Source organism: Myotis daubentonii, chromosome 15, assembly GCF_963259705.1.
Source record: "Myotis daubentonii chromosome 15, mMyoDau2.1, whole genome shotgun sequence".
NCBI lineage: Eukaryota > Metazoa > Chordata > Mammalia > Chiroptera > Vespertilionidae > Myotis > Myotis daubentonii.
This window is the reverse complement of record NC_081854.1, coordinates 8,751,567-8,772,432: the sequence shown is the minus strand read 5'-3', so window position 1 is coordinate 8,772,432 and position 20,866 is coordinate 8,751,567. Positions and strand designations below refer to the sequence as shown.

The 20,866-nt window shown below is 56.6% G+C and overlaps 2 protein-coding genes across 4 annotated transcripts; both read right to left on the bottom strand.

The window, feature by feature from the left end:
- Positions 1–167: 167 nt before the first annotated feature.
- On the bottom strand, positions 168–15,981 carry RASIP1 (Ras interacting protein 1). 2 transcript variants are annotated; one of them, XM_059665939.1, is made up of 12 exons: positions 15,734–15,971; positions 15,354–15,494; positions 14,153–14,823; positions 11,170–11,522; positions 6,381–7,034; positions 5,688–5,725; positions 5,304–5,455; positions 5,085–5,188; positions 3,434–3,677; positions 3,061–3,233; positions 1,470–1,617; positions 168–579 (listed from the first exon to the last, which is right to left on the bottom strand). In XM_059665939.1, exons 2-12 carry the CDS (start codon positions 15,488–15,490, stop codon positions 380–382), a joined length of 2,874 nt encoding a protein of 957 aa, XP_059521922.1. In that variant the 5' UTR covers positions 15,491–15,494; positions 15,734–15,971; the 3' UTR covers positions 168–379. The 2 variants fall into 2 exon arrangements, with proteins under 2 accessions (XP_059521922.1, XP_059521923.1); XM_059665940.1 differs by lacking the exon at positions 3,061–3,233 and having other exon boundaries at positions 15,734–15,981.
- Positions 15,982–16,139: 158 nt separating this feature from the next.
- IZUMO1 (izumo sperm-oocyte fusion 1) lies at positions 16,140–20,141 on the bottom strand. 2 transcript variants are annotated; one of them, XM_059665941.1, is made up of 9 exons: positions 19,478–20,141; positions 19,064–19,138; positions 18,399–18,485; positions 18,130–18,150; positions 17,754–17,834; positions 17,479–17,579; positions 17,081–17,234; positions 16,516–16,753; positions 16,140–16,275 (listed from the first exon to the last, which is right to left on the bottom strand). In XM_059665941.1, exons 1-9 carry the CDS (start codon positions 19,713–19,715, stop codon positions 16,140–16,142), a joined length of 1,131 nt encoding a protein of 376 aa, XP_059521924.1. In that variant the 5' UTR covers positions 19,716–20,141. The 2 variants fall into 2 exon arrangements, 1 of the variants encoding a protein (XP_059521924.1); XR_009448777.1 differs by having other exon boundaries at positions 16,142–16,275; positions 16,456–16,753.
- Positions 20,142–20,866: the final 725 nt, after the last annotated feature.

The window sequence follows — 20,866 nt, the reverse complement described above, 5'->3', positions numbered from 1 at the left end:
GGCCCCCGTGCTCCCGGGTTGGATTACGTGCAAGAGGGCAAGCCGAGGCCGTGGTTATAAATACCTCCTCGGAGTCGGCAGGAGCCCAGCACCCAGGCAAGGGCCCTGGTGCCATATTCCGCAGAAAATCATCACTAACGTTTCCGGGGTCTTAACCAGTGAGACGCTGTCAATACCACAGATGCCTTTATTGCTCCTGGCACTCCAGTCCCACACCCATCTACCCACCGTCCCAGCCTCTACGACCCAAAAACTCAAACTCCCAGCATTCCAAGCGGGAAAGGAACTACAACTCCCAGGAAGTTCTGCGCTCAGGAGGGCTCCAGTGAGTCGCAGCCCAAGAATTTTCAAGGCTCGCGCGCTCGTTTGCTATTGGTTTTCAAGGGGGCGTGGCCACAGGAGGTCCGTGGCGGTGATTGGCCGGCAGTTCCTGCTGCTCCAGGTCCCAGAGGAGGCGGCGGAGTCTGCGCAGTTCACGGTGCAAGGCATCGTCTGTCACCGGCCCGGTGAGGCGCAGGCGCGAGCTGCCCAAGGGCAGGATGAGGGGCGGATGGGAGGAGAAGCTTTCGAAGATGTCCCCTATGAGACCGAAAACGCAGAGTTAAGTTCTGAAAATGGACGGTAGGCAGCAGTGTCAGGGAGAGACTAGGCTGCGTCACGTCCGAAGGAAGGAAAAACTTAACCCCCCCCCAGCAACTCCTAGAGCGGGGTCCACTCCAACGCGACTCCCGGAGTTCCCAAGCATCATGGGAGTTGTAGTTCACACTACAAAAGGCCACCGTTGCCTGGGAAACGGGCGATGTAGTTGGGTTCTTGGGTCCACGAGGAAGGAAGGGCTGGAACTTAGTTTTACGGATTCCTTCCAGTGGAGGGCACGGAGCCGGGACTGGGTGACGGGGAGGGTAGTTTGTAAGCCAGTGGTTCTCAACCTGTGGGTCGCGACCCCTTTGGGGATCGAACGACCCTTTCACAGGGGTCGCCTAAGACCATCGGAAAACACATATATAATTACATATTGTTTTTGTGATTAATCACGGTGCTTTAATTATTTTCAATTTGTAACTATGAAAAGACATCCTGCATATCAGATATTTACATTACGATTCATAACAGTAGCAACATTACAGTTATGAAGTAGCAACGAAAATAATTTTATGGTTGGGGGTCACCACAACATGAGGAACTGTATTAAAGGGTCGCGGCATTAGGAAGGTGGAGAACCACTGTTGTAAGGGAAAGAAGCTGGGGGTCTGAACCCCTAGGAAAAAAAGAGGGAGCTGGGGCCTTGAAGTCCTGAATCCTTGGGAGAAGGGGGTTGAGGTCCAGCACGTAGGTGCTGGGGGAGGAGAGGGCAGGGGGTCCAAATCCTGAGTAAGGAGGAGGAAGGGGCTGGGGCTATGGATTCTGAGGTCCCAAGGACAGAAGCAAGCTGATCGCCCCCATCCATGCCTGTCCCCATTTCTCCTCGCCTGTGTCCACAGCATCCCGGTCTGCAGGGAGAGGCTCCCAAGCAGGTGGGGGCCCGCGGCCAGGGCCCAGCTGGTAGTGGCTGAGCAGATGGTGGAGCTGAGCAGGGGTCAGCGTGGGGTGGTCGGTTCGTAGACTGTTCCATGAAGCCTGGCGGGAAGATGAGGTGAGAAGTCTGTGGTCATTATGGAGCAGCTGAGAAATCCTGAATAGAAAGCCCTCCATAGCGGGGCCGGATGTAGTGGGATGTACGGGTGTCTGTGCAATGTCTTGAGGGCACTGTGAAGCCTGGTGTCACTGGAGTGATGGTAGGGAAGGGTGTGCTCTCAGCTTTTTAAAAAAAAAAAAAAATGGGATTTGCTGCTCAGCTGGTGTTGCTCAGTAGTTGAGCATCGACCCATGAACCAGGAGGTCATGGTCAGGGCATAAGCCCAGGTTCCAGGTTCAGTCCCCCAGTCAGGATGTGTACAGAAGGCAACCTATTAATGCTTCTCTCTCACATTGATGTTTCTCTCTCTCACCCTCTCCCTTCCTCTCTAAAAATTAAAACATTTTTTAAGTGATTTGCTGCAGAATAAATGAAGATAGGAGTAGGCAGGGGATGGAGAAGAAACTAACTTAGCTATCCCTTCATAGTGTTGAAGCTGGTGATTGTACCTGGGGATTCATTATTCCACGGCGGCTACTTTTTGTGTCTGTTTGAAAATTCCAACACCTAAGCTAGCTGGCATCGGAATCATCAGTGTGGTCAAAACCAGAGACTGGACCCAGATTGCCTGGGTTCAGAAAACCCAGTTTGGTGAATTAATACCTTCTGGCAAGTCACTGTGCCTCGCTCTCCTCATCTGTAAATTGGGGGAGATTAGGAACTACTACTAGGGTTGTTATAATGATTGAATATGGCAGATTCTAAAGTACTTAGAACACGGCCTGGTGCTCATTAAATGCTCTGTACAAATAAAAATAAATAAATGAAGTCAAGTGACCTAGCCTACCTAATTCTCAGTTTCCTTCTTGGAGAAAAAATTGTCAATTAGTAACCTACTTCTTGGGGCTTAGCATCCAACCAGAAGTGCTAAACAGTGTCTGGCATGTAGTTTTATGTTCAATGAGTGTGATATTATATATATATGTATATTTTTTTTAATTTTTACGGAGAGGAAGGAAGAGATAGAGAGTTAGAAACATCAATCAGCTGCCTCCTGCACAACCCCTACTGGGGATCGAGCCTGCAACCAAGGTACATGCCCTTGACTGGAATCGAACCTGGGACCCCTCAGTCCTCGGGCCGATGCTCTATCCGCTGAGCCAAAACGGTCAGGGCCAATGCGTGTTTTAACTACCCCATTCCTTGGTCTCGTACCCGACTTCCTGAGTCAGTATGTCTGAGGGTGCGGGTCCCGGAAACTGTGAATCAGTCCCACTGAGATTCAGATGCAGCCCAGTTTGGACACCTGTTGGCCACTTCCTTCGAGCTGCCAGTGCATTACCCTGAGCTGGGACTGAGGGTAACATGGAGACCACGGGAAGACCCAAGGGTAACCTGAATACAGAGCAAGGCTGACGCGTCAGGGGCCCGGGGTCAGGAATCACCTTGAGCAGGGAGGTGCGAGGCACACAGAGCAAGTTGACAGCCATGGAGAGCTTCCGGAAGAACTCCATGGCAATGTCTCCCAGGCCAGCCCCCTGCAGCCAGTCCAAGACAAGGTCCAGGTTGGTCCGGATTTGGACAGCTCGAGACCACTGATAGAAAGGTCGGCCTTGACCTGTGGGGGAAGGGTAGGAGCAGCAGTGGGTACATGGACCCTGCCCTTCTGCCTCCCGGGCCCTTCCTGTCAGCTTAGGACCTGGAGCTTGCTTTCCGGAGTGCCTAAGAGTTAGGCCTCAGCCCGTGATAGGTCTGACTTGACCTGGGTCTCCGGGCCGCCTGTCTCTGCCTCCTTGCCCGTCTCAGTCTGACGCTCACCTCGTTCCATCAGTGAGTTGAGAAGGGATGCGTTGGAGAAGAAGAACAAGTAGCCGAAAGTCTGAGACACAAGGTCTGGGTGCAGCTCGCACTGGCTGGTCAGTTCCAGAGCTGCCTGGAACACGCCCAGGGTCGGTCTCAAACCCGGAGGCATGGCCTCCAGCTCTGCGCCGGGTCCGGGAAGCTCTGCCCCACCTGTGAAGGGGTTACTATCCAGGAGAGCTGGCAGCGTTGAATACAGAGTCTGAGGAGATAGAGAGATGCCAACAAGATCAGACTACAACTCCCTAGAAGTGTCAGGGTAGCCGCATAGGAAGGTACTGGGGAGCTCCACCAAAGGTTTCTGGGAATTGTAGTCCATTTTGCCTTCAACACCCTAAAGATCTCCATGAGTAAATTCCTACTTTCCAGTTGGGTTTCTAGCAGGCATCAGGCTGGGGCACCTCAGGTCTTAAGAAAGGCTTTGCAAAATATATTTTTTAAAAAAATTTAAAAAGCCAAAACCGGTTTGGCTCAGTGGCTAGAGCGTCGGCCTGCGGACTGAAAGGTCCCGGGTTCGATTCCAGTCAAGGGCATGTACCTGGGTTGCAGGCACATCCCCAGTAGGAGGTGTGCAGGAGGCAGCTGATCGATGTTTCTCTCTCATCGATGTTTCTAACTCTATCTCTCTCCTGTCCTCTCTGTAAAAAAATCAATAAAATATATATTTTTTAAAAAAATTAGAAAGGCTTTGCAGAAGTTTCTTGGGCATTTTAAGACCACCCCTGGTGCCTTACGGGACTTACAGTTCCTCAATAAAGACAACTCAAGGAGGACAAAGGATACTGAGCAAAGAGGCCCCCTTTAGTCAAAGAAGTATTTATCCAGAATTCCTGAAGGAAAGAAAAAGAATGGAGAGTCAGGAAGTGGGAGTGGGGTGGCAGTCAGCCAGTGAAAAGTGAGATCAGGCCAAGGACAGGAAATAAAGTCAGAGCCAGAAAAAAAAGTCAAACCACACTTGGCAGGGATGTACAGGAAGCGACGCCTTCAGAAGGAGCGGGGTTCACCAATCAAGGCTCCTCAAGGAACATAGTCTATCTGCCCCAAAGATCCCCTTTCATTTCATAGATGGGGAGGCAAGCCCGCCATACGCCCAGAAACCCTGAGAGTTCCAGGAAGCAATGTGAAGGTCAGGGGTGGCAGTGAGGAACTGGGCAGCGACAGGTCCTGTAGGATGGGCACTCCGGGGAGAAAAAGGTCTGTGACTCAGAAAAGGCAGTGAATTCAGCTACAGAAAGTGAGTTCAGCAAACACAGGAAGTGAGGGCTGGTTAAAGAGGACCTTTCGTTTAAATGACCGTAGCTACCACTATATAATCTATCCATATCCAGAGACCTATATATCCATCTACCGACTTATCAGTGACTGACGAATTGACTCGGGAAAAGGGAGCTTGAGAAAGTGATATAACCAGGTAGGGAGACTAGACTGTCGTGAGGGGATGGCTGCAGAGACAGGAAGAGAAGCCAGAAGGCAGGAAGTGACGCAGGCGCGAGCAGGGAGTGACGTCAGAGAAGCAGGAAATCATGTGAGGGCCAATCGGAAGTGACATCAGAGCGATGGGAGCAGTCAACGGGAGGTTACGTGATGCCAACAGGAAGCAAAGGCCCACCTTGGTGAGGTAGTAGACAGACTGCTGGAAGGTGCACATGATGACTTCATCCAGGAGGGCCATGGCCTCGTCACATAATTCCAAGTCATTGCAGAGCTGTGGGTCTGGGGATAGGCGTGGGGGTGAGCGGGAGAACCAGAGGCTGCCGGAGGAGCCCAGGCCCGCGGGCCAGGGAGTGGCAGTGGGCTTGGAAGGGCTGGGGTCTGGGCCCGGGCTCACCCTCCTGGTCAGCCTCCTTCTCCATCTCCAGCACCTTCTCCTGCACGAAGCTCAGCAGTTCCGTGGTGTTGGCCATCCACAGCATGAGTGGCCGCAGCTCCACGGACACGGCCTCGGGGGTCAGGGGCTCCTCGGGGACCCCCTCAGGGTGGCTGGGGAAGGAGGACGGGACCTGTGATCCTGGCCCAACCCCACCGCAGTGTCCAAGCCCCGAGATCTGCGGCTAATTGCGGGTGGAATCTAACCCCCGTTCCACAGCTGGAATAGCTGAGTAGAAGCAGGAAGAGCAGAAACTTGGGCGAGGACAGGCTTGGGGTGGACAGAACCGACTCCCATCCCAACCCCCTCACCCCCCTCCTTTGCTTCTCCCAGAATCTCTCTTACTTCTCTGGCTGACGGTCTCCAATTTCCTTAATCTTTTCCTGTGGAACAGCAAGGTTAGAGTCAAAGGGAGGGGGATCAGGGAGACAGGCCCCGGGTCAATACCCGGGTTTTTCTAGAAGCACCTTTTAGACAGAGACTCTCCTTGCTTTTCAGAGGGACGCAAGCTTCGGAATGGTCTCGCCTCACCTTTAAAACACACGCCTCTATGATTAGGAGCGGTCCAGCTCCCCCAGGTCCACTTCTCAAACAGAGTTCCTTCTTACCCCCCCCCCCCCCCAAGCTTCCTAAATCTCCTAAGAGGCCCAAGCTTTTTGGAGTGCTCCACCTTCCCTGCTTCTCCCTCACCTCTAGGCACGGCCTCCCGCACCACTTCAGGCCCAGTGAGCCTCCCGCCTCACTTCCCACAATGGCCTCTTCAACTGTTTCCTACAACGGGTTCTCCTCCTCCCTCCCCGCATCTCCATCTCCCAGACTGGCTTCTCCCATTGAGCCCACGGCTGCGAAGGCAGACGCTGCACAGCGGATGGACCCACACCTCCCAGCGTCCCATCGGACCCCCGGCTTCGTAGCCCGCGCCCCTCCTGAGCCACCGCGGGAGATGTGGTGACCAAACTGGGGCGAAGGGTGGCCCGCGGAGGCTGCGCAAAGGACCCGGGGCGGCAGCGGAGCCCGACGGCGGTGGGGGTCGCTCACCCAGACAGACTCCTTGATCAGACGGGCCAGGCGGCCGAGCAGGCGCGGCAGGTGGCCCAGCTCCAGCTCCCGGGCCGAGTGCTGCACGCACAGCGCCAGCAGCGTGGCGGGCCCGAGCGGCGGCAGGTCCCCGGCGCCCGCGGCCGCGGTGCGCACGATCTCCCCCAGCAGCGCCTCCTCCTCGCGCGGCCGGAAGCGCAGGACCGGCTCGCTGCCGTCCAGGTAGGCGGCCAGCGCCTCGCCGCGCTCCTGCAGCCCGCGGCCGCACAGGCGGCAGGAGAAGGCCCAGCCGGGCCCCGGCGGCGTGACCCCGGGGCGCGCGGGCAGCCAGGGCGGCCGCGCGGGCCCCGAGCCCCCGACGCGGGGGTCCTTGTACATGAACAGGAAGTGCTCGCCCAGCCCCAGCAGGTCGCCGGGGTGCAGCTCGGCCTCCCGCAGCAGGAGGCACCCGTTGTGCGTGACCGGGGCCCCCCGGGACGGGCGCACCGTGGCCGGGCACTCGGGGTCTGCGCGCACCGTGCAGTGGCGCGGCAGGATGTCGGGGGCGTTGAGGAAGGTGTCCACGTACGGGGCCGGGGACCCACCGCGGGCGGAGGAGTTCCCGCCGCGGCCGAACACGTGCTGCACCCGCGTCATCACATAGACCACGAAGTCCTGCAGGGAAAGTGGAGATGCGCTCAGGAAGCAGTTCCCCAGGGGATGGATGCTTCCAGAGAGACCTCTTGCCCCGCCGGCCTGCGTGGCTCAGCGGTTGCGCGTTGGCCTATGAACCAGGAGGTCACTGGTTCGGTTCCGGTCACACACCCAGGTTTTGGGCTTGATCCCCAGTAGGGTGCGTTGCAGGAGGCAGCCGATCAATAATTCTCATCATTGATGTTTCTATCTCTCTCACTCTCTCCCCCTTCCTCTCTGAAATCAATACAAGAATATTTTTTAAAAATAAAATAAATAAAGAGACCTCTTTACGACAATGACAGTCAACTCTCCCATCAACTCCCCCCTCACATGAACACTTCCAAGGAGGTCTCCTGGATCCCAAAGGACTCGCCAATCACCCCCACCCCCAGAAGTGCTGGGCTGTCCCCTGACATCCAGCCTGAACACCTGATTCTTCCAAGTCTTTTTTTTTTAATTGATTTCAGAGAGGAAGGGAGAGGGAGAGAGAGAGAGAAACATCAATGATGAGAGAGAATCATTGACTGGCTGCCTCCTGCACACCCCACACTGGGGATGGAGCACAAAAACCCAGGCATGTGCCCTGACCGGGAATCTAACCGTGACCTTTCAGTTCATAGGTTGACACTCAACCACTGAGCCACACAGTCGGGCCAGGAACCCCCTTCTTGACATGGGCTCTACCATTCCCCTCCCTCAAAAAAAAGTGGGTGGCCGAAACTGGTTTGGCTCAGTGGGTAGAGCGTCGGCCTGCGGACTGAAAGGTCCCAGGTTCGATTCCGGTCAAGGGCATGTACCTGGGTTGCGGGCACGTCCCCAGTGGGAGATGTGCAGGAGGCGGCTGATCGATGTTTCTCTCTCATCGATGTTTCTAACTCTCTATCTCTCTCCCTTCCTCTCTGTAAAAAATCAATAAAATATATTAAAAAAAAAAAAAAGTGGGTGATTCCCAGATCTTTCTCCAGTAGATTCTCCCATCCTCTCATCTCCCCTGAATGGACTCTTTCAAAGCAATCCCTGCAGTGGACTCTCCCATAATATCCAGCCCAAAGAAGGGGTACTTCCAAGGACAGTGTGCCCCCATTGCTACAATGGACTATTCCATTACCCCCCCCCCCAAGAATGGACCTTTCCAAGGTAACCTTCTTTCTCGGAGGAACATTCCCATTTCCCTGCCCCTTGCCCCACTTACCCATCATTCCACCCCCATGATGGAGGCTTCCTAAGACATTTCCCCTTCTAAATACAGTTTCTTTCAATATTCCCAAAGCAAGGAGTGGATACCTTTAAAGAGACTCCCCCTTTAAGCAAAGATTTCTTCCATTATCTCGACCCCATGAATGTACACTTCCAAGGAGACCCCCTTTCTATAACGGACTCTCATTTTTCCCGCCCTGTGATGGACTCGCTTCCGAGGAGACATAATCCTACAATGAACTCACCTATTACCGGTACCCCCCCTCTCATGATGGGTGTTCCCAAAGATGCTCTCCCATCGATGGGCGCGCTCAATATTCCCATCCCCCAAAAAGGACATCTCCGTATAGTGGCACTTCTAGTAACCCCATCTTATTATTTTTTTGAGAGAGAGAGAATTTAAGAATTTTTTAAAAAACTATTCTTTTTAAAAATATATATTTTATTGATTTTTTACAGAGGGAAAGGGAGAGGGATAGAGTTAGAAACATCGATGAGAGAGAAACATCGATCAGCTGCCTCCTGCACACTCCCTACTGGGGATGTGCCGGCAACCAAGGTACATGCCCTTGACCGGAATCGAACCTGGGACCCTTGAGTCCGCAGGCCGACACTCTATCCACTGAGCCAAACCGGTTAGGGCACCCCACCTTATTAATAGATGTTTTCAAGGACCTCCTTATAATGGAGGGCCCCATTGCACCCACCAAAGGAAGAGGGGCATTGCAGAAGGCCCCTTCCTAAAAATGACTCTCCCATCTCCATCCCAGGAAAACGGAAGCGCTCCGTCCGATCCGCTTCTTACATTACACCCTTCTGTTCTCCATGCATGTCTGAGAGAACTGTCATTCTGATATTCATACATCCTCTTCCTACACTGAGCTCTCCCATTACCCTTACCCAACGGGTGGACTTTTCCAAAGAGACCCCTTCCTACAATGGATTTGCTCATCTGCCTCTGGAAAAACGGACCTTTTCAGTCTGACTTCTTTCTGAGGGTAGACGCACCCATTTTCCATCCCTGTCAAAGGAATGGAATGACCCAAAATATATGGCCCTAGCTCGTTGGGCTCAGTGGATAGAGCGTCGCCCTGCAGACTGAAGGGTCCCAGGTTCGATTCCAGTCAAGGGCACATGCCTGGGTTGCAGGCTCAATCCCCAGTAGGGGGCATGCAGGAGGCAGCCAATCAATGATCCTCTCTCATCATTGAGGTTTCTATCTCCTTCTCTGAAATAAAAATATATTAACATATATATATGAACCCGCTTTCTAAAATGGGCTCTCCTGTTTCTTAAACCAAGAAGGGATGCTTGCACAGCAGACACAGTGAACTCTCAGATTACGGCCACCCATGAGTAGAGGCGTGCAAATAAATTCCTTTCTATAGTAGACTCACCTCTTACTCCTTTTCCCAAGGAATGGACACTTCTAATCAAGTCTCTTTCTCACAAAGGAATTTCTCATGAGCTTCACCCAAAAGAATGGATGTTTCCCATGTCTCCCCCTCTTCCCACAGAAGGCTGTCCCATGCTCCCCAAATAGATCCTTCCAATTTGACCACATTCCCAATATAGACCCTTTTTTCTCCAACCTTGTCTGGAGGAATGAGCTGTTATAATATATGCAAACCCCCTTTCCTACTATGAACTTGCCCCATCCTGTTGGTCAACAAAGGAATGACTTCTGTTCTATGCGAACTCTTTTCTGAAGTCTTAAACTCCCTTAAGCTAAGCTGTGAGCCCATTGGATCTTTCTCTGATAGTAGAAATAGGACTGTTCCATTAGCTCACCGCCTCCTACAGTGGCTCTCCCATTGACCCCAACCGTACCCACTGAGCTTGGCTGCCCCAAAGCAGACACCACTATAAGGATGATTCTCCTAATCATCACACAAAAATACGAGTATTTCCACTAAGACATTACAGTTCTGCGGATGAAATAACTTCCCACCGACTCCCAACTGCCAGCCCTTTCTCCCTCTCTGCTCCTTATCATTCCAACAAGTGGGTTGCCGCCCAAATACGTAAAATAGAAAGATCAGTACCATCTGCCCCCATCAACCATGGTCCAATCGTTCCGGTGTAAGCCACCTTTTAAAAAGGGATTCGTCCACTCCTCTCCTGGAAATAGAGGCTCACCCAGAAGACAGACTCTTCCATTATCCCCCTCAGGGCACTTTTACGGAGATCTTTCTACAACAGGCTGTTCCATTCTCTCTTGGGAACTACAGTGCCTTCCCCAACTTTGAATGAAGGGAACTATTCCCTACTCGACCCGGAATCTTTCTCAGCCATCTATCCTCCTCCACTCCTACTATCCTCTCCGACCATATCTCCTACCTTGTCCTAACTCAGCGGTTCTCAACCTGTGGGTCGCGACCCCTTTGGGGATCGAACGACCCTTTCACAGGGGTCGCCTAAGGCCATCGGAAAACACATATATAATTACATATTGTTTTTGTGATTAATCACTATGCTTTCATTATGTTCAATTTGTAACAATGAAATTGGGGGTCACCACAACATGAGGAACCGTATTAAAGGGTCGCGGCATTAGGAAGGTTGAGAACCACTGCTCTAACCGGTTTGGCTCAGTGGATAGAGCGTTGGCCTGTGGACTCAAGGGTCCCAGGTTCAATACCGGTCAAGGGCATGTACCTTGGTTGCGGGTACAGGAATGTGCAGGAGGCAGCTGATGGATGTTTCTCTGTCATCGATGTTTCTAATTCTCTCTCCCTCTCCCTTCCTCTCTGTAAAAAATCAGTAAAATATACAATTTTAAAAAATATCTCCTACCTTGCTGAGACCACACCTTCCAGCACACGGTAGCCCAAGGAATTCTGGGGGTTGTAGTTCTGTCGCCCTTCAACCTACGGGTGGGGCACAGGGTTCTCTGGGGGAGAGAGGCTGAGCTCACCTGGGCATCCTGGTAGCCCTGGAGCAGCAGGAAGTAGGGCCGGTTGCTGGGGGCCTGGATGAGGCACTGGGTCAGCTGGTCGAAGTCGCTGGGGTCGGTAGGTACTATTTGGGCGTCCGCTGCCCCTGGAGCCATGCTCAGCGCCTGCTGCCTGCGCTCCTGCTGCCGCCTTCGCCGGCCCTGCAGGCTGAGCTCCGACACGCTTCGCCGCAGGGAAAGATTTTCCGAGCGCTCCTTGCCCGACCCAGCCTGGGTACCGGACCCGGACCCCGGACCGGGGCTGGCCAGGGCCGCCCCCCCGGATGCTGCCCGGGAGCGGTTCTTCTGTGGCCTCCACAAGGCGGGGCCTGAGCCTGCGGCGAGAGAGGAAGAGCAATAAGGCTGAAACTGTAAAACGACACAGGCAGAGACAGGCTCAGAAAGCGGAGGTTATCAAGAGACAAAGAGCTGCCCTGGCCGGTTTGGCTCAGTGGATAGAGCATCGGCCTGCGGACCCAAGGGCCCCAGGTTTGATTCCGGTCAAGGGCACATGCCTGGGTTGCAGGTTCGGTCCAACATGCAGGACGCAGCCAATCAATGATTCCTTCTCATTACTGATGTTTCTATCTCTCTCTTCCTCTCTGAAGTCAATAAAAATATACTTTTTTTAAAAAAGAGAGAGACAAAGAGTGGGCACTGGAGAGATGAGGCTGCTCTCCACGTTTAGGGGTTGCATATGCTGCCCCCTGTGCCTGGAATATATTTTTTTTTTCCACCTGACTCCTACCCATCCCCATCTTAAAGTGTTCACGTCAGAAATTCATTCATTCTTTCAACTAATCTATTTTGAGCATCTAGTATGTGCTGGGCTCTCTTCTGGCCACTAGGGACTTGGCAGTGAACAGAGAAGACCCCATGGAAACAGAACACCCTTCCCTGACACTCCAAGCTGAAGCAGAGAATGGCACCCCTGGGCGCTTGGGGCTCTGTCTGGGCCCAGCACAGCCCTGGCATACAGTCGGATGAGGTGACCCAGTGAACTGGTGTGTTTCTCACGAGGCTGTAAAATCTAGGAGGGTGGGAACTTCACCTGTCAATGTCCCCACTGTATTCTCCCAGGGTCCTAAGTAATGTGCGGCCCAGAGTAGGCGCCCAATGAATGCTTTGTGAAGAATAAGAAAAAAAAGAAAAGAAAAAAAGACAATGATGGCCCAGCTGGTGTGACTCAGCGGTTGAGCATCAACTCAGGAACCAAGAAGTCACCGGTTCGATTCCCAGTCAGGGCACATGCCCGGTTGCAGGCTCGAGCCATAGGAGGGGGCATGCAGGAGGCAGCTATGATGATCCTCTCTCATCCATGTTCCTATCTCTCTATCCCTCTCCCTTCCTCTCCCTCTAAAAATCAATAAAAACATTTTTTAAAAAAATCCTCACCGGAGGATTTTTTTTCATTTAGTTTTAGGGAGATTGGAAGGGAAAAAGAAAGATAGAGAAAAATATCAACGTGAGAGGAACACATGGATTGGTTTCCTCCTGCACCAGCCCTGACCCGCGGAGGAGCCTGCAACGAAGATAAGTGCCCTTGATAGGAATCTAACCCGGGACCCTTCAGTCCGCAGGCCGACGCTCTATCCACTGAGCCAAACTGGCTAGGGCTAAAAACATATTTTTTTAAAAAGACAATGATAGTTATAATTGCCATTCCATATTAAGCAACTAATGTGCCAAGCACTGGGCTAAAACTCTTTCTATACACTATCTCCTTGAATCTTGTAGCACTTTGCTGACTTTAACTGACTTAGAATGTGTTGGATTCTCAGCTTGAGTTCAAAGCCTATGAGCTTAACTGCCACAACCACTTTATCTCCCAAAAGGAGACTCAGAAACAGAAAAGAGGTTACAGGACCCCCTTGAGCAGCCCCTAGTCCTGTGAGCCTGGCCCCACCCCTGCCAGGCCCCGCCCCCATTTGCTACGTCACCAATGGCACCACCTCCAGTTCCAGGCCCGATCCTCCCTGGTCTCCACCCTCAAGCCCCAGCGCTCAGACTTGGAAGCCAGCCCTGCTAAGGCCACCAGCTCCAAGGCCCGCCCCCCGCAGGCCCCGCGCACTCTCAGGCTTTGATCTCGCAGCCCATTTGATCTCTGCGCGCCAGGTCCCGGCCCCTTCTAGTCTCCATCCGCAAAGGGCCGCCTGCCCTCAGGGGCTACTGCTCTGAGAGGCCTCCAGCTACAGGATCCCCCTCCACGCATCCGCCCCGGCCAACACCTCTAGCTCCAGGCTCCTCTATTCTGCAGGCCCCGCCCCAGCACCAGAGGCCCCGCCCGTGGGCGCTGCCCTTACCCAAGGGCTCTGGCCTCGCACATCTGGCTGACCCGGGGCCGAGCCGAGCCTTTCCTCCACTTGACCCCCGCGCTCTAGGTCCCGCCCAAGTCCCTTCCCAGGGGCTTCGCTTCCAGCCCTGCAGGCCTGCCTCGCCATGGCCCCGACCCCAACCCCCCTGGGTCAGCTCCAGCCCCTTCCCGCAGGCCCCGCCCCCAAACCCGGCCCATCCCTCCGCCTGGCCCCGCCTCTGTGTCAGCTCCCGCCCCTTCCCGCAGGCCCCGCCCCCAAACCCGGCCCATCCCTCCGCCTGGCCCCGCCTCTGTGTCAGCTCCAGCCCCTTCCCGCAGGCCCCGCCCCCAAACCCGGTCCATCCCTCCGCCTAGCCCCGCTCCTGGGTCAGCTCCCGCCCCTTCCCACAGGCCCCGCCCCCAAACCCGGCCCATCCCTCCGCCTGGCCCCGCCTCTGTGTCAGCTCCCGCCCCTTCCCGCAGGCCCCGCCCCCAAACCCGGCCCATCCCTACGCCTGGCCCCGCCTCTGTGTCAGCTCCCGCCCCTTCCCGCAGGCCCCGCCCCCAAACCCGGCCCATCCCTCCGCCTGGCCCCGCCTCTGGGTCAGCTCCCGCCCCTTCCCGCACGCCCCGCCCCCAGGCCCCGCCCCCAGGCCCCGCGGGCCGCCTCACCTTCGCCGTCGGAAGCGCCATAAGCCTCCTGCTCCAGGCGGCGAGCTTCCTCGCGGCCACGTAGCTCGAAACGCCGCGCCCAGCCGGGCCGCGCCCGCCACAGCTCCTGCACCAGCAGCGGGCGCTCCGCGTCGCCCAGCACGCGCAGGTGCTCCGCGCGCCACTCGCCGTTCCCCAGGCCGCCCGCCGCGGGCCGGCCCAGCGCGTCGCACAGCGCGAAGGCGTCCACGCAGTTGCTCTCGCCGGGGCCGCCGCCGGGGCTGCCGGCCAGCCCGTAGCGCTCCAGCGCCTCGGCCACCAGCTCGCGGGCCGTGGAGCGCGCCGTGGCCAGCACACTCTTGTAGTTGGCGCCCGACGCCAGCCCGGCGCCGAAGATCTTGAGGACCCCCGGGGGCGCAGTGGCGCGAGTGGCCAGGGGGGGCTCGGGGGCCACGCCCGCCGCCAAATCGGGCAGCTTCTTCTCGCTGGCCCAGCGCTGCGCGCTCCCCGGGGTCCCGGGGCCTCCCGCGACCCCGGTCCCCGAGCCCCGGAAGAGCTGGGAGATGCGCTTGGCGCGACTCCCCGAGGCTCCCCCGGCCGCCTTCACCGCGCCCACTCGCCGCAGCTCCACGTGCGGCGGCGGCGGGGGCAGCGGCTCGCTGCTGCGGCTCCCCGTGTCGGAAGAGGAGGACCTGGGAGCCCGCCGTGGAGCGGAGATGCGGGAGAGAGAGACGCGCAGAGACGCGGGAGTTAGAGAAGGGGGGAGGCGGACAAAGACCCAGATTGGGGGGGAGGGGGGCAGAGACCCCGAGGCAGGGTGACAGAGACCCATGGAGACGGGACAGAGACGGGCAGAAAGGTGGGAAGCGAGCGTAGGGTGTGTGGAGATGCGAGGTGGGCAGAGAAGCCGGAGACAAGGAAAGAGAGGAAATTATAAATAAGTAGGCGAGTCCCACAGAAGGGAACCTCAAAGGGTGATCAGGGAAAGAAGTGAATCAAATCGATCGCCTTCTGGGTCCCCATCTTGTGTCCACGCCCAGCACCTCCCCCACCCGGGCCCTGGATCGCCGTGGCCCGCTGTGTCCTTCCGACCGACCGACCACCAGCTCACTTGCCCATTCAGAGGTCCCTGGCACTGCCTAGGGCAGGGTCTGGGTCATCGACAAGGACAGGCAGGAGCAGACGGGGCAGGGGCAGGAGTTCCGGGGAGGAGGGCACTCACTTGACGGAGGCTGCGCTGGGCCAGCGCCGCCCCAGCTTGGCCAGCTGCTTCCTGGGATAATTGATCCAAAGGCCCATCGGCAGATGCAGCTTCCCGAAGCGGGGGCTCCCGCCCTCCTTCCGTTCACCAGATAGCATGGCCCTACGGGGAGGGTGGGCAAGGCCCCGACTCCTGAGGCTTTTAGTGGGGATGGGCTGGAGGGGAGGGGAGGGCCTGGACTTGGGTCAGACCCTGGAGGGGGCTGGGGCCCAGGCTCCTGAGTCTGGGTAGAGGAAAGGGAAGGGAGCCGGGACTCCTGGGTGTGGGACGGGAAGTGGCCGAGGACTGAGTCCTGGATCTGAGGGAGGAGGGATCTGGACTCCCGGGTCCCCGGCTCTTACCCTGCTTCGGGTCCCAGCAGCACCCCGGGGGGCCCTGGCTCCGTCGGCCTGGGTCTGCTCCCGACCCCACTGCTCCCGTTCAGCCTTTCCTCTGCCCCAGCTCCCAGCACTGGGTGGGGGACAGGAAAAGGCCAGAGGAAACCCGGCAGGAAGAGCGGGGAGGGGGCGTCCTGTGAGGGGACCGGGCCTGGAGGAGGAGATCTGGGTAGCGCTGGCTCTGCCCCACTCCTTCATTCTGGATCGCACAGCAGCCCGCTGGGCCCTGCCAGGACCCACGGGGGGGCCTGGCTCCAGCCCCTCCTCCCTCGGAGAGGAGACTGTCCCCAGACCTCTCCTTTTCGGGGAACCCCAAGTTGAGATCAGTATGGAGGAGTGAGTCAGATACTTAAAACAATCAAATAAATCTTTATTGGCTCCTAGATTTTTTGTCCTTTTTCTCTGGGACGTTGGGGCTCTGAGCTGCCTCCTTGGCAGTGCTGACCCAGGACTTTATGGAATCAATGAAGTATCCAGGATTCTTCTCGGACCAATAGCAGAGCATCCTGGGAGACAGCGGGGTGCACACAGCCAAACCGGGTCAGCCCCCAGCCCCCAGGATAGCTGATCTTATTCTAGCCATTATCCGAGCTTCGCCTTCCTAGGGAAGCCCCAACTGGTGGTCCACACCCCACCCCACCCCCGTGGCAGTCCAGGGCTCAGGGCTCCATAGCTCCCAGACCCACCTCTGGACTGGAAGTCCCGCCCCTCACGCCAAGCCCTGCCTTTCTCTGCAGGCTGCTCACAAGATGACAATGCTGGCTATCAGCACCACAAAGCCCCAGATCAGCAGCCCGACCAGGAGGCTTCTCAGCATGTTCTCCACCGTCGGGGACTGAGCCGCGGAAGACGGCGACGACGGAGGAGGCGGGATGGTGGTGGCCGACTTGTTGGGCGTCCAAGTCACCTCATCCAGGGTCACATCCTCCGGGTTTGGGATGATGTTTGTGGACGGCGTCTCCTCCACAACTCTTTTGGGCAACACTGATAGAGGAGGAGAGAGGGATCGTCCTGGGAAGGCACCAAGAAGGTCCCAGCACAGCCAGGGCGAGCCCTCCTGGCCCCCGCCCGCCCCAGGACCCAGCCCCAGCAGGAGATAATTAACGCGCCTCCGACGGCTTACGCCGGAACCCACCCCGAAGGAAACCCTGCCTACGTGGCCAGAGCCACACGCGGGGCAGGAAGCGACACTCTCCTGGCCTAAAACCACACCGTGGCCGGAAGTTATCTCCCCGCACACACCCCTGAAGCAGGCCGCTCCCAGCCCCGGACCCCTGAATTCCATACTTCTCTCAGCCCCCCGGCACTGACCTCTGACATGATAACGGATGATTGTGGCGGGGCTGTTTTTCACGGTGTTCAGCTGGCAGCGGTAGATGCCCGCATCCGACGGCGTCGCCCTGGTCTTGGTCAGGGTGGGCGCTGTCCCCTTGTACACCATGCTCTCAGATTTGTTCTTCCAAACCTAGACCCAAGCTCAAGGGGTCACAGAGGCCTGGGGAGTTCAGGGGTTGGGGGAAGTACAGGGGTAAGAAGATCACGGGTCTCAGTGGGGGAGATGGGAGTCCTGTGTACTGGTCGGGGTGTAGGGTCCGGAAGGGGTCATTGGCAGCCACCCCTAGTAGGTCATGGGTCCTGGGGAATGTGAGACGGTGCACACGGGCCTGGGGGCTCGGAGATCAAGGGGGACGGGGGTTGGGGGGGCCCACCCTGTAAAAGGTGTAATCAGTCAGGCCTTCAGAGATGGGATGCCAGTTGAGCTCACAGTCCAGGATCATGTCTTCCATTTCATGGACATTGACTCTGCGCTCTGGGGACAGGGGGTCACCGTGGGACGGCACTTAACGGCCCTTGGCCTTCCCCCAACTCCCCTCCACTGGGTCAGCCCCTCCTTTTCTCTTCCGCTGACGGTGGCCTCGGCCTTCTCTAGACTCAGTCACGCCCCCTTTGCTCCCACCCCTCCTCTCGGGCCCAGCTCTCTCACCCCCGCAATCCATGTTCTTCCGACAAGCGTGAAGCTTCTTCTCGCAGGAATCGCACCAGGTCAGAGTCTGCAACATCATACCTGCGGGAGCAGGGTCAAGGCTGCCTGCGCCCCCTGAGAGGCGGGGCTAAAAGGAGAGGGCAAGGCCCCGGGGCAGGGCAGGGCAGGGCTCGGTAGGAAGCCGGGATCTAACCAGGCTCCGGAAAGAGTGCTCCTGCTCCCCTAGATGGCCTTGGTGCAGAAGGAATGCTGGAGGCCCGGAACCTCGCAGGCGCGGAGAATGAAGACACAGGAGACCCAGCAGGGGGCGGAGAAAGGCTGGGCATTCACAGTAGGGATGAGGGAAAGAGGACCAGCTCCCATACTCCGTACTCACCGCATTTGTTGGGACAGAGAGCTGCCTCGGAAGAGGAAAAAAAAAAAAAAAAAAGACAATCATATTGTTAAGTTAAAGGGGATGAGAGGGGGGGCAAAGGTCAGGGCTGGTGCTGGAGCTGCCAGCTTTGCGGGAGGAAGGACCTGGGTGCCTGAACCCCTGGGTCTGAGGGAGGAGGGACCCAACTTGGAGAAGCAAGGGGCTGGGGACAAGGACTCTTGGACGGAGGGTGGATGGGCTGGGGGCCCGGAACTCCCACCTTCCCTCACCATCTTTTTGGAACAGAGAAACGTGTCTGCCAAAGGTCTCCTTTTGCTGCTTCAACATCCAGAACAGCTCCTTCACGAGGAGCTCACCTGGGAAGAAGCAGGACGAGGCAGTGGTCCCCGCCCCGCCTCCTGGTGTGAGCTACAGGAAGTGTGTCTCTCTCGGCAGAGCCTGGCTCTCAGAACAGTGAAACTGAACGGCCACTGAACATACTGGCTAAGCCACGGCTGGGACTAGAGCCCTGTTGTGGTGTCCGGTGTAGGGTGACAAGCTGCAAGGCCACACAGCTAGCAAGTGGCAGAGCCAGGAATCGAACCGAGGCAGTCTGGTTCCAGAGCCCAGTACCTGACCAGGTGTCACCATCGATCACTTCCCTGAGAGATTCTGGAACCCCTCCCCTGTCCCCTCCATGCATTTACCTACCTTTAAAAATATATATTTTATTGATTTTTTTTACAGAGAGGAAGGAAGAGGGATAGAGTTAGAAACATCAATATCATCAATGAGAGAGAAACATTGATCAGCTAGCTGCCTCCTGCACACCTCCTACTGGGGATGTGCCAGCAACCAAGGTACATGCCCTTGACCGGAATCGAACCTGGGGCCCTTCAGTCCGCAGGCCGACACTCTATCCACTGAGCCAAACCGGTTAGTGCCATGCATTTACCTTTTACATCACTGTCCGTGATGCGTTTCAGTTCCTTCAGAAAACTCCAGGTTCCCTTTTCCAGTGTGGCATCATCTGTGGCGGGGTAGACAGAACCTCAGATTCCAGTGTTAACTGTATGGAGGGCTCACCTAGTCTTAGAAACTACAATACCCATGGGACCACTGGGCAAGGATAGGCCTGGTGAAGGGACTATCCGCCTGTTGCTTTCTGGGAATTGTAGTTTTGTTGCATAAACTTGCAGGATAAGGGGTAGGAGAACACAGTATTTGCTAGCCCTGGGGAAACCCCCTAAATCTGTACCCAAACCCAGAAGACTCTGCCTCCAGCCCTCTCATCCCTGCACCCAGCAACCCTAGTCCCAGACCCCTCCTTTCCCAGGACCCAGGAGTCCCGGCTCTGCCTGGCCCTCACCCACGACCTCCAGAAAGGATTCGTCGTCCTCAAGCTCCAGGTTCTTGAAATCCTTCACGGCATTCTCTAACTTTTCCATCAGGTGTTTGTGATGCTCAGCCCCCAAGTGGTCGGGCAAGTAATCCGTCTCCAAGGATTTTAGAGCCTCCACGACCCTTTGATCACACCAGAGACAACCCAGGGCAGGAAGCAGGCAGCTGCCCAGCGCGGCCACCAGGAGAGGAAACCGCGGCCCCATTGAGGCCAGGGCGTTCAATCCACGCCGACCTCCGGGAAAGGTCCTTTCTCCCGGAGGCCGTGAGCGCTAAACGAAGAGATGCCCTTCCCCGAGATGAACGGACCCCCCCCCCCACCTCCCCCCAATGTGCAGGGCGCACACTTCTCGTTAGGAACACGAGGAGTCCCGATGCACCCACATCAGCCACTGCCCGATCCGGACTCTAGAGCCTTGTGCCCGCAAACACTAGGGTTCGCGGAAGAGCCGGGGGTCCAGGCTCTGAGGGCTATGCGAGAGGAGGACCCGGCCACGTCCCTCCACCCTACTATTTTCCCACTACTAAAATGAGGGGTTTTGGTTAGGGGCGAGGGTGAGGTTGGTTGCGTGGTATCGAGAGCATTGGACTGGGGTCAGAAGCACGGCTCGCCCCACGCCACGAGGTACTCCCACAGCTGGAGCCCGAATTCCCAAGGGATACTCCCTGGGGGCTTCCTCGGCCCCGCCCAGAAGCTGCACTCCGAGCCTGATTGGACCGCAACAAAGGAGTCCCCGCCCATCGCGCTGTGACGTCACAGAGGCGGCCGCCTTTTAGACCGGAACTTTCCCAGCATTTACACAAGAAGTTCCCTTTCTGCTCCGGCTGGCCAGACACGAGGAACGGGGTCCCGGCCTCAGCTTCCTCCCCATCCCGGGCCCCAGGACCCATGCTCCCCACTAGGTGCCCAAGACCCCGGCGTCGTCGACATAGGAGGACGCGAGAAGCGGCCCTTCCCAGCCCTAGGCATAGAACTCCCAGAAGGCCCCCTGGTCTCTCTCCAGGGCGCCGCAGCCAACCCCGTGGCATTATGGGAAATGTAGTTCAAGACCTCCTAGACTCCGTGCTCACTTCCTCCTCCACCTTCTCTCCCAGCCTCTGGGGCTGAATGCCAAGGTCCCAGAGGAAAGTGAGGTCTGGGGGCCAGTATTGAGAGGTGAGAATGGAAGTGGGGCTCAGAGACCACACGTCTGACAACAAGAGGCTGCCAGATCTGAGCAGGGAGAATACCCTAAGACATGAGCCATGAGAGTCCCTGGAAGTTCAGCACTTTTCCTCCTAACACACACACACACACACACACACACACACACACACACACACGACTCCAACAAAATTACAGAGACAGAGTTTGCTG